The sequence below is a fragment of the Calliopsis andreniformis genome, chromosome 3, assembly GCF_051401765.1.
Source record: "Calliopsis andreniformis isolate RMS-2024a chromosome 3, iyCalAndr_principal, whole genome shotgun sequence".
NCBI classification, from domain to species: Eukaryota; Metazoa; Arthropoda; class Insecta; order Hymenoptera; family Andrenidae; genus Calliopsis; species Calliopsis andreniformis.
The window spans coordinates 19,938,574-19,950,738 of NC_135064.1; the positions used below are offsets into that span (position 1 = coordinate 19,938,574).

The following is a 12,165-nucleotide window of genomic DNA, read 5'->3' on the forward strand; positions in this document are numbered from 1 at the left end:
CTGAGATGTATTCGATACATTTTGCGAATTAATTTACGTGTCTACGTGGATTTATAGCGGGTACTGAAAATGGGAAATCTCGCGAGGAATAATTTTCAAAGCAATTTTCTTTGCGGGTGGTTCACAGTGTACATACTTTGAATATGGAAGCTGCGTGAAATGTGAAAATATAGTTTGTAATATGAAGTACGTAAAGCGAGCTACAGGAGTCATTAACATTACTGCTCGTACCCCAGTTTCCTTCTAAGTATATTTTAAAACATGGGTTCTCTTTGTTTTGTCTCGCTTTTGTATAGCATTAATGTGTTCCAGGAAAATTATTAATTCGTATGGCGATTATTTGAATGCTTTAGTTGCAGTTTCATAGAATTTGAGTGTTTCTATTGAGTAGTGATTCCTGTTTCGTACGAGCATCCTTGTGGTGGACAGGCAGAAGCATACAAGGGTGAGCAAAACGGATTTTCGGATTAGCAGACTGGTTTCCTTTAACGAGGATTCTTTGATGCGACCCTCCTCTGTAATCCAGACCACTCAAGGATATACCCGTGCTCTGTACAACGTTTCAAAGGCTACCCCGAAAATCTAGATCCAGATCTAATTGCGGGACTCCTGTTTAGCATTTCGTGACGCGAGTTTTAGGAAATGAAATGGCTAACATGTTCTAGGTAATTACGTTTCTAATGGCAATAGCCTAAGTGTAATTTTCTGGAATTTCCAACGAGTGTCTGACAGTTTCAATTACTAAATACAAGGATGTGGTGCCATTTCTATTCCCACCTACGACTGAAACGCTTTAGCTTGTAAATTGCACGACGAGGAATTGCAATTAGAAATAAAGTTTCTTAACTACTTGCTATTTTTATGTTACCTCTGCTAGCTAGAAGTATTCCTGAACCTTCTAAAATGGTAAACGATGTTTAAGGTCTTAGAAGAATAGTGTACAGGGTGATCAGTTTAAATGAACACCCTCCGAGTGTTGGCAGCATTTATTGCAAATACTGTTAGCATTCTAAGTGCTGCCAACACTCATTCCAAGGTTTCTACTTAAATTAATCACCCTATAATACACTGTAGGATGTATGTTAATGTTGTGTTGTGCACTGTAGGATGAAGTATAGCGTAACGCTGGATATAATCTAGTGTAGTATTAAGTGCAGTCTCATATAGTGTAGGATATGGTATAATACAATGTAGAGAGTGATAAGTGTAATGTACAGTTTGGTACAAAGTAGCGTTGAGTATAGCCTAGTATAGTACTGAGTGAAGTCTTGGTATAGTGTAGTGTAAAGAGTCGTATACTATACTGTTCATACACCACAGTAATACCAATATTCGCGACGTACAAAGCTTAGAACTCTATAATAGAAGTACAGTCTGTCCACCTCAATCTACTGCTACTATTGGAACGTTCAGAAGTCTGACAAACAAGCAGGAAATATCTATGATAAGTGTACGTAGAAAGTACCTTTCCGAGGAAGCTCCAGTTTTCCCTCCCCCGCCTGCGTTGCCCTTAATCCCACCACGACCTTCAACTGGTCCCACGACGAGCTCCCCTTAAAGTTGCCCGCTCGAAAGAGCTCACCTGCGAGCGACAGAAGATTCGGTAACGAACCTTGGTCGACCGAGACCATCGATCGATTCGCGTGACCTAAGAAAAGCAGCAGGAGAATCAAAAAGGTCAGATCGACTCTTTCATGCCGCCAAGAGGGCTGCTCTCTTCATCCCTGTTCGTAATCTTCGTTCGAGCAAGCAAGAGAACTGTCGTAACTCGAGTGATGTTACCCTTCTTGATAAAGATGTTACACTGCGGTCAATGATTTGAGAGGTTGAGAGATGATGTTATATATTAAAAATAAAAGGAAATTTGAGGGGAGACTCATGCAGGATTTCTTTACTGTTAGCTCATGCACTTACGTTAGACTGTACCTAACACTACACTGTACTATACTCTACACTACATCACATTGTATTGTACTACTACAGTGTTGTGTGATGCAGTTTAATATATCGTAATGTAGTAGTATATAGTATAGTGTAGGAAATGATGTAGCGTAATTTAGTGGAACGTATTATAGGATATAATGTAGTGTTATTTAGTGTACTGTGAAATATACCGCAGTGTACTCCTGAGTACATTTTAGTGTACTATATTGCTATAATCACCTTAGTTGTACTTTCCACTCACTACCTATCTACTGTATAAAAAGACATTAAAAACGTGCTCAATGTCAGTGTCATCACCAAATTTTTTAAAACTTAGTTTTCTTCCCTTATGTCATCACGAAACTTTAACTATAAAATGTTCCACGCGTTGTACGTGACTCCATTTATATATGTATATTTGTGTTTGGTGATTCTATCACGTCACACAGTATTCTCTAGACTATAGCATAATGTAATTTAGTGTACTCTGAAATATACCAGAGTTATACCATATTTATGGTATCTAAAGTACCTAATATACCTAGTGTAATGCACTGTAAAGTGCAGATACTGTACCGTACAAGTTCTACCGATTCAAAAGATAGAAATACCAGCTGGTATCGTGTCTCGAGAAAGGCGGGAGCAGTAGGATTAAGGGATCAATACGAGTGAAATCTGACAGCAGGCCGGAAAGACGCACTCTCACCTCCGCGATTGCTTGCTCTCAAGAATAATAGGGTCCACAAGTGAACAGCCCTCTTTCTCCAATCGTCGAGGCGACAATGAATCGAAAGATGGCTCTTGTTTTATGAATATCGAATAAAATTCAGGAGCCCCGTTAAATATTTTCGTGTCGCGACTCGCTGCACCAGAGGTTGAAGTTTAATACCTAGGAAAGTCGATGGGAGCAGCGGCGCGTGACACGGTGCACCGATACGACTGGTGGAGCATCGACTACGAGATCATTACTGGCGGAATCAGGGACTCTTAGAAACAATAGCGCGCAATACGTGCCACGATGAAAGGGAATATAACGAAAGGGAGAATGTGAGAGTTGTGAGGGCAATGGAAAGAAATCGCTTGAAAACGAGGAAATACTCTGATCCAAGAGAGTCTGTATGCGTAACCATATGCAAAGTCACGACGCAGAAGCGTCGTGTCTCGTGTAAATAAACTTTATGGGGTAGATTTGTATCACGATAACATGGAACCCTGAAGATGCGTGAAAATTGGCAAATGGACGCTGATTGGGAATTGAATTAATTTGTAAGAAAAACTATATAGCACTAATTACACTTAAAGGCTACAATTTTATATAGTTATGACGAGGAAGGACCGAAAAATTCAAAATAGATTCATATTTCTTCTTCAAGTATGTAGAAAGAATCAAATCTTTGAAAACGAGTAAAAAAAGCACTCAAAAAATGTTCTTCCTATATTAGAAGCCACTAAGAAAGAGCAGGCGTATAAATACCTAAATTTAAATAAAATTTACATGTAATTAAAAATCAATCTAAGACGCCTAGACAAGAGGTTCCATGTCTCACTAAATAGACCTTTAACTGAGGGGAAGAATATAAAAGAAAAACAGTAAATTCTTCCCAACGAGGAAAATTTATAACCCTTTATTACAACCCTTGTTGTTTATTACAACCCTTAATTAGGTTAGGCAATATAGGGAACCTCTGAGATTTATTCGCAAGGGAAACGCGGGCACGACAACGCGTCCGCGCTTTTGCTAGATGTTCCCTGGCCACGTGAACAAGAGAATTTAGTGGTGGATTAAAGGGAGAGGGTGCAAGGCGTTTCGCGGAAGAAGAGGGGGCGGGGCAGACAGAAGCGGGCAGAGATAGGCGAGAGTGATGGAAAAAGCGTGAAGCGTCGCAAAAAAGGGGCGAATAAAAGATGAGAATAAAAATAGAGGTGAAAAAGAAGCGTTCGGGTGCGAGGGGAGTCAAAGGAGAAGAAGAAAGAGGACGAAGGGGTGGAGGGTGGCAAACGAATGGCAAAGTTGGCCTTGATCGAAACTCGGCCGCATCCAAGCGGAAGCTTTATCCTCTATCAAGCGACCCCTGGTCCCTGTAAATCTGTGTACCTTTCTGCTTCTCGATCTCTATCGCCCTCGGCCCCCTCTTCAGCTCCAACCCCGCCTTTTCAATCGAAGAAAAACGAGGTCTGTTTACTGCGATCTGTCCGAGTTGCTTTCCCGCGATAACGATAACAATTGTCTCGCGATGGCTAGCGGATTTCAGAAGTCCAGAAGGTCTTCTGCGGCGGTCGAGAACGCGTCGGATTAGATTCGATCTGACACGGATGATTTGCCTTTTTCCTGGCTTCTTCGTTCTATTGTATTCTTGGGGTATTGAATGGGAATCTGCGAGGATCCAATCTCCTTTGAGAGTGCCTAACATGTACATCCCTGCTAAAAAATTCTTAGGATGCTTCTGGTTTTAACAAGATTGTGGTATTTCGTGTAAACGTGACTTAAATTTTTCTAGATTTAGAGCACGTATATCATATTTCTTTTTCAAAAATCAATATCAAGTTTGAGAGAAATAAATAAGTATTAATATAAGGATAATATTCTTGATGTAACGTTGATAATACTGATAAAATTGATCAAAAACTTTCTTCAGTATTTATTGTTTTCGTTTTCATAAAATTCCTCCTCTGGAAGATTAAAGTTTTAAGAAGATAAACGTTCTTGAACATATCTCCTTTGAACTCCCTATCGCAGATGCGACGATACGAACCTTCGACATATTTCGGATCGAACAGTGGTATATAACAGTGTATCATCGAAAAAAATCTCGAGTAGTTGGCTTGCTACCAAATTACTGATGACACCTTCCTTGCTGGAGGGCCGATTTTTGTCTAATCAGCGACCCTCGATCATGCAGCTAAATGGTCTGAGCTATCTCACCCGAGAACGGTCTCGGAAACTTTAAATTACACTGTTAACTTAAAAACTTGGTAACTGCTCTCCTTATGCTTGCTTTTCGTTGTTTATGATTTTCTTGCCGTTACTTCAAATGTCTTTCCATTAAAAGTTCATAATATTATGAAAATAGGAATAAAAAAGCTCTTACAAAAATAGTAAATGTTTTTATTTCTCGATATTCAAAATTCTACTTTATTCATACCATAAATTATTTTGGAATATAAACATTGAAATAAAAGATCTCTGCTGCCTTCACAAAAAATGTGTAACTTATCCAACACTTTCGTATCATTTTTTAACGATTTTAATTACTTCGAAGTTTATAATAATAATAAAACGTATCATTTTCGATTTTAGAAGAACTTCTGTGACGGCGTAGAAATTTTTTCTCCAGCACTTATCATCGTAATTCTAGAAATTGGCAGAACGATTCTGCGGTACGCAATTCGCGAGTGTATTTAGCATTGCAATTAACGAGAAAGTAGCAAGAACGTACTCAAATAAAATGCATCGCGCATATGTACGAAGGTGTGACCGAGGGAGCGGCTTTATTCGCGGCGTTCTGGCCTGCACAGCTTGGCACCGATAATTTCACCCCTTTTTGCCGCGAACTAATGGTTTCCTGTTCACGTCAGCCCCTCGTTTCGTCTCAAAAAGCTAGATTTCCCTTTTATATTCGCCCCAAACCGATAAAAATTATTAAAAGACTCGCCCCTTACCCTCTGCACTTCAATTCCTTGCTAAAGTTGCGAAATCAGAAAAGAAATCCCACTTGATAATCCGCGATAATGTATGCTGAGTTTAGCACGTAATCGATACACTCTTTGAGCAATTTCATTGGTAGTGGAATCTGTTCTACGTTCATATTTCCAGGGAATTTTTTTTGACAGCGTGTTTCCACGTAACACAGCTGTGACTATAAAACAAAAGGACATAAATCATCTGGACAAAGTATTTGAATTAATATCTTAATTGAAGTCTACAAAATAGAATTACTATTTTTGACAAAAGGAGATTGTATTGTAGGAGTGTTATTTTAAATCGTGACGATATAATAAAACAGAGATTCATAATTCAAAACTTTGAACGCTAATGTTTCAAAAATAAATACATGTAATTTATGTCTTTTTACCTCGCAACTTACGACCACAAATATACGTACGAACATTGATTTTCGAGGGAAGTTCTTTGTCCCCGATTCTAGAATGAAATCTTTATGATGGTCACACAGGGCACGTGTTTTTGAAGAATTTTATTTTTTTGTTGCATATAAGAGCAAAAGCGAGCACATGAATATACTAACAAAAATATATTATTTATTTTCCTAATATTCAGAATCTTCTCTTCTTTATCTAAAACTCTGAGTACTACATAAAAAGAAATTAATAAGAGAGAAATGTATTATACATTAATATTTAATACACTATTTTTAGTGTAACATTATTATACGCAAACTGGGTAAATAAATACTTTTCCAATGTACTACTAACGACACAAAAATATCGAAATTAGGAATACAAAATCATCTCACTGAAATCGTTTCATTTTCAAATATCACCTCATTCCCGCACAATCCATATCGCCTCTCGCTCGAGGTATCGACATATCGAAAGATCGATAACCAGCCACGATGTTCGATCTAATCGCGAGAGCGATCTCGAATGCTCTCGAATAATCTCGATAGTCGCAGCTGGTTGTGTCCGTGCAGAACAGTAGACAGCAGCTAAGAAGGGGGCCGCGAAACGATTCAATTTCCCTTTATTCCCGGTATTCTGACATTGACTTGAAAAATTCGTGTGCTAGCCGGATCGACGAGCCTCGCGATCCACGGACATTACGACGTTGCGCAGCCGTGGAGACAGTGTACACCTAACCTCGACTCTTGAAACTTTCGGTTCGAGTTACGGACAAATATACCTCTCCTCTTGAGCCACAAGCCGAACTATACGTTTCTCTCTTTCCCTCTCTCTCTCTCTCTTTCTCTGTCTCTCTCCCCCCTTCTGTTTCTCTCTGTCTCGCTCGCTCCCGCTTGCTTTACGTCTGTTCCTTTCTTCTCCTATTTTATGCCGAAGTGTGTGCGATACTAGGTAACGCGTAATACGTAGCGAAAACGTAGTGAACGAGACACGGTGGCGAAGCCGACGTGGAAATCCAGGAGCGAGTGATCGACGAAGGAATCGATTGCACGTGAAAAACGAACCGTGGCGAGACTTCCTGTGCCGATCAACGACGGGGGAGGCAAAATTTCGAAGATTCACGGTCTATGAGCGCCAAGGGCCAAGGGGACCCTGGGGAAGACCACGCTTCCAGGTGACATTCATTGTCTGGACTCTCCGACGTCTAGAATCCTGTTCTTCCCGTTTATCTTGTTTTCTGTCTCTGTTGCTTAGGTTTCGATTAGGAGTTTGTTTATTTAGAGGTTTCGCGAAACGTAATATCGTTGCAGTCGTCCACGATGTCTGGGCTATTTTTAACGCACTTTGTTTTGGTGCAACGACTCGACTCCGCGACCTCGAGGAGAGCTAGTGCCTCGCAGAACTGTCATTTCCACTTGAACTGGCAACGCCGCGAATCGACTCTGGACATGTCACAACCATGTGATCTTTTCTGAATGAATTGCAATTATTTGAATTCACACTGAGTGTTGCTATTTTTGTGTTCCTTGTTTTGGTCTACCTTCTGGGGCAGATCGAGCCATGGTTTCTATGATGTCAGGAAGTAGAAGTTGAAGTTAATGGTTTTGTTGCGGTTTTGATGTATGGGAAGATGTTGCAAGTTCAACAGTTCGTTTACTTAGGAATAGTGTTCTCGTGTTTCATATTTCTGCTATGACTTCTTAGTGAAATATTTGTGGAAGCTTTGTTCCGTGGCATTTTAGTTTTATTTTTACGTTGGCAATGTTTAAATAGAAAACTATAGAAACCCTGTATTGTCCATAGTTTTCGTGTAGATAGTATTTAATAACAGTTCTGCATTGGTGTTGAAAAAGTTATAGAGAGGTTGTTGCATTATTAGGGTAGGAGCAGAGAGCCCTTACAGCGACATGAAGCGTGCAGTTGCAAAGAAGTTGATTGAACGATATTTTTATCAGTTGACCGATGGTTGTGGAAATCCTGACTGTGACAATCAGAACTGTGCGTCGAGTGGCAAAGTATATATCCAGATCATGTTTTCTGAACCTTTCTTCGTGGAGTCTTTGATCTGATACAAGTTATTTTTGAACAGGTAATGAACCTTACTCCAAATCAAGCTGCAGCTCAAGCTATTCAATTATTTTCACAAGAAGCAAGGCTTTGCGATGGCACGCAACCGAGTAAAGTTGCTAGGACAACTTTAGAGCCAGGTCCAGCATCATTAGCTAAGAGTTTACCTGTTAAAAGCGTAAATGCAACATGTTCGGAAGAAGGTACTGCATCAAATTCCAGCACAAACCCTGCTCCTTTAATTACTGACTCTGTAACCATTGCGGATGAAACCAGTCCTACTCCTGACCCCCTATCATATAACAATGCTCAAAGTCCTCCTAAATGTGAATTAATAAATAATGATGAAACTCATATAAATCCAACTTCAAATGAACAAATAGCTGCCTCGCTTCCTGTCAGTAGAACAGAATTAGATAGTTCCAATAACCTGTGCCAATTTTCCAAATCAAATCATAGTTGGATAACTTTGACTCCCAGTAGACCAGTAATATCAGAACATGAGAGCTTTCTGGAAATATTACATAGATATAAAATTTATATACCAACTTATGGTGATGATCAAATAAAAAAAGAAAGTCATAAACATAAAAAAACAAAGAAGGTAGTAAAAAAGTACAGAATAAAAAAGAAGTTGCAACGTAAGAAAAACATATCTTCTAACAAAAAAATTTGTTTAAAAAATTGTTCCTATTTAGTTACAAAACTGTTAGCCCTAAATTTATATCTCAGACATTTAGAAAAAGAAAGATATTCGAATTACATTACAAAAATTGATTAGTATTCTCATTTTTATACGAAATTATTGTATAAAAACTTAGTAAATCCTTGTCTGGCTGTTGTATTCGTGTTAATAAACGTCATGCTTCATTCCCATTTCTTGTCATTTATTCATTTTTTAACTAAATTACAAATATAGACAAATATGATAATCATGTTACAGTAAATTTTTTTGTAGCTATGTATGGTTACATATATGCTCTAAATTAATTGAAAAAGTATTTCATTCGAATGAGATTAATTTACTGTTAACAGGGAAACAGGGTCCATATCTCACAGAAGAAAAGCTTTTGGATATAATAGAAAAATGTAAATCGGAAGGATCGTATTTGTTATTAATTCGTACATTGGGAGAAGTATTTTCATGCGCGAAGGCGTTGAGTCTTAGTTTTCAAAAAACTGCAAAAAGTGATTCTGCGCTTACTGCGCTGCTCGATAGAGCTTCGGATAATTTATTAGAACAGCTTGGTGATATGGATAAGGAAGCAATTCGATCACTACAAGGAGAAGACAAAGAAGAAGATAGTAGTGAACCATCTCCCGTAGTTCCTAACAATGATGATACTAGCGTTGATTTACCAGCAGTTCGAAGAGCTTTCACAGCTCTGTGGTCCTTACCAGGTAATACATTTATTCCTAAAAGAAGATTACTGAGTAATCTTTTCGTACAAGTACTTAATCCTCCCAATTCTTTTCTCTGTTTAGGCGAAGCATTTGAATCCGCTTTGATCAATGCACTAGTCACTTTGGCAGACAACATTGAATTAGATTTACGAGTATTTCGTATTAAGCCGTGGGATAATATGGACAGTTTATTACACGTATTCCTAATTGTATTTGAAATTCCTATGCTTGGGAATAGCGAATATCTGGAACTGGCACTTCACATGCTTTGTAAAGCACTCAGCTGTTTACCTACTGTGGCGCAAGCTAAACTGGCTCGTGTATGGGCTAAACATTGTAAGTCCCGACTTCCAAGTATTCTACAAGCTCTACAAGAACTAATAACTGTCAAGGTAAGTACATTTAAATTACAAAATAGAAGCCAATTGACTGCATAATTCTCTATTTGTTCAGGTAATAGGTGGATCTTTTACCCGGGATTATTGCGTTCAAGATGCAGACACAATTACTGCTCCCACGAAAGTAATGAAAATTCTGTATTATGCAAGTATGTTGGCTGGTGAATTAGATAAACCTGAATTACACTTGGACGATGACTGTGAATCTGCTAGTACTGATAAAGCTGGAAAGTCGACGTCACAGATTCCTCAGGTAGCATAAAAGAATGGAAAATAATGTTCAGTGTAATTACTATTCTTTTCTAAAAGAACTAACAATGACTGTAATTACTTAAAGGATCCTTTGGCAAAAGAACTTGGTATCACTGCACTGGATGCACGGAAACCATTTATACCTTTCACCGATTTTTATAACGAACCGTTGAGTGACGCTATAGAAATGGACAAAGACTTCGCTTACTACAAAAGTGAAGAACCAATGAAATTCAGTTTCATGAATTACGCTTTTATTCTCACGCCCGCTACAAAGACTCTGGGCTTGTATTACGATAATCGTATTAGAATGTACAGTGAACGTAGAATGAGCTATTTACAAACTATCGTTGGTCAACCGACTAATCCGTATTTAAGACTAAAGGTACATATACATATTTCGATCTTTATCGTACTTCTCATTAACACTTTTACCTTCACATAAAAATAGGTAAAGAGAGATCGTTTGATAGATGATGCATTAGTGGAATTAGAAATGATCGCGATGGAAAATCCCTCCGATCTTAAGAAGCAATTAGTTGTTGAATTTGAGGGTGAGCAGGGAGTTGATGAGGGCGGAGTCTCTAAAGAATTTTTCCAATTAATCGTGGAGGAAATCTTTAACCCTGACTATGGCATGTTCACAACTCAGGTAAGAGTTTAATAATTTCTAAGAAAGAGAAATAAAAGCTATTGGAATATTAATTCCCCATACATTGTCATTATAGGAAGAGACACAGATGACATGGTTCAATCCCACATCATTTGAAAGTGACGCACATTTTACGTTAATTGGTGTTGTCCTTGGCCTAGCAATATACAATAACGTAATCCTCGATGTACGTTTCTCAATGGTGGTTTATCGAAAATTGCTCGGTAGAAAAGGAAGCTTTGCCGACTTGGAAGATTGGAGTCCTACGTTATACCGATCACTGAAAGAATTGATGGACTATACTGGGGACGACATGCCAGAGACATTTATGCAAACCTTCAGAGTATCTTACAAGTATATGCACAAATTAAGTCGATTAATGGTAGTAGTTGTTCGAGTTAATAACTGGTGTTTTATAATTGGTTTACAGGGATGTCTTCAGCTCGATATCTTTCCACGATCTCAAAGAAAACGGTGACGAGTTACTTGTTACGCAAGAGAACAAGAAGGAATTTGTAGATCTGTATGCGGACTTCTTACTTAACAAATCTGTAGAAAGACAGTTCAAGGCGTTCAGACGCGGCTTCCAAATGGTCACGGACGAAAGCCCGCTTGCGCTACTTTTCAGACCCGAGGAAATCGAACAAGTATGTCACAATTCATATTTTTCGCTTTAAAGTGCTTCAACTCTATCGAGCATAACTTCAAAACAACCTGTACACGCCCAATCATTGTTAACTTTTCTAACTTTTCATTACAGCTCGTTTGCGGCAGCAAAGTTTTCGATTTCGCGGAATTGGAAGCAGCCACAGAGTATGAAGGCGGTTACACTGTTGACAGTGAAGCCGTACGCAATTTCTGGCGCGTTGCTCATTCTTTGCCACTGGAAAGTCAACGAAGACTACTCCAGTTTACCACCGGAAGCGATAGAGTACCAGTTGGTGGTTTGTCGAGGCTAAAAATGATCATTGCTAGACACGGTCCGGATTCGGATAGGTAAGATTTTGAAAGGATTTAACTCTAAACTTTCTTTTTTCACTGACATTTATTTTCATGTGTTTCAGGCTACCAATAGCTCACACATGCTTCAACGTATTACTGTTGCCCGACTACAGTACGATAGAAAAATTACAAGATCGCTTATTAAAAGCGATCAACTATTCAAAAGGTTTCGGAATTTTGTAAATGTGCATATAAAGCTTCGGTATCCCTTCCAGTCTTTCAAAACGTTTCGAAACCTTTCATAGGTTCCGATAATCCCTCCACCCCGACCCCGTTCAATGGACATATTTATTCGAAATTTGCGCAAACGTTCAAAACCCCGCTTTCCATGAAAAATATTAACAAAGAACAAAAAGAAAAAAAATAAAATTGCCCCTTTGATACCGAGAA

At 38.7% G+C, this 12,165-nt stretch overlaps 1 protein-coding gene across 2 annotated transcripts; it reads left to right on the forward strand.

Annotated features, from left to right (window-relative positions):
- The first annotated feature begins 6,550 nt into the window (after window positions 1–6,550).
- Window positions 6,551–12,165, forward strand: Ube3a (ubiquitin protein ligase E3A). 2 transcript variants are annotated; one of them, XM_076393330.1, is made up of 12 exons: window positions 6,551–7,174; window positions 7,880–8,015; window positions 8,090–8,270; window positions 9,103–9,468; window positions 9,553–9,863; window positions 9,925–10,122; window positions 10,207–10,506; window positions 10,573–10,773; window positions 10,850–11,127; window positions 11,204–11,420; window positions 11,534–11,769; window positions 11,838–12,165. In XM_076393330.1, exons 1-12 carry the CDS (start codon window positions 7,128–7,130, stop codon window positions 11,956–11,958), a joined length of 2,592 nt encoding a protein of 863 aa, XP_076249445.1. In that variant the 5' UTR covers window positions 6,551–7,127; the 3' UTR covers window positions 11,959–12,165. The 2 variants fall into 2 exon arrangements, with proteins under 2 accessions (XP_076249445.1, XP_076249446.1); XM_076393331.1 differs by lacking the exon at window positions 6,551–7,174 and adding an exon at window positions 7,206–7,620.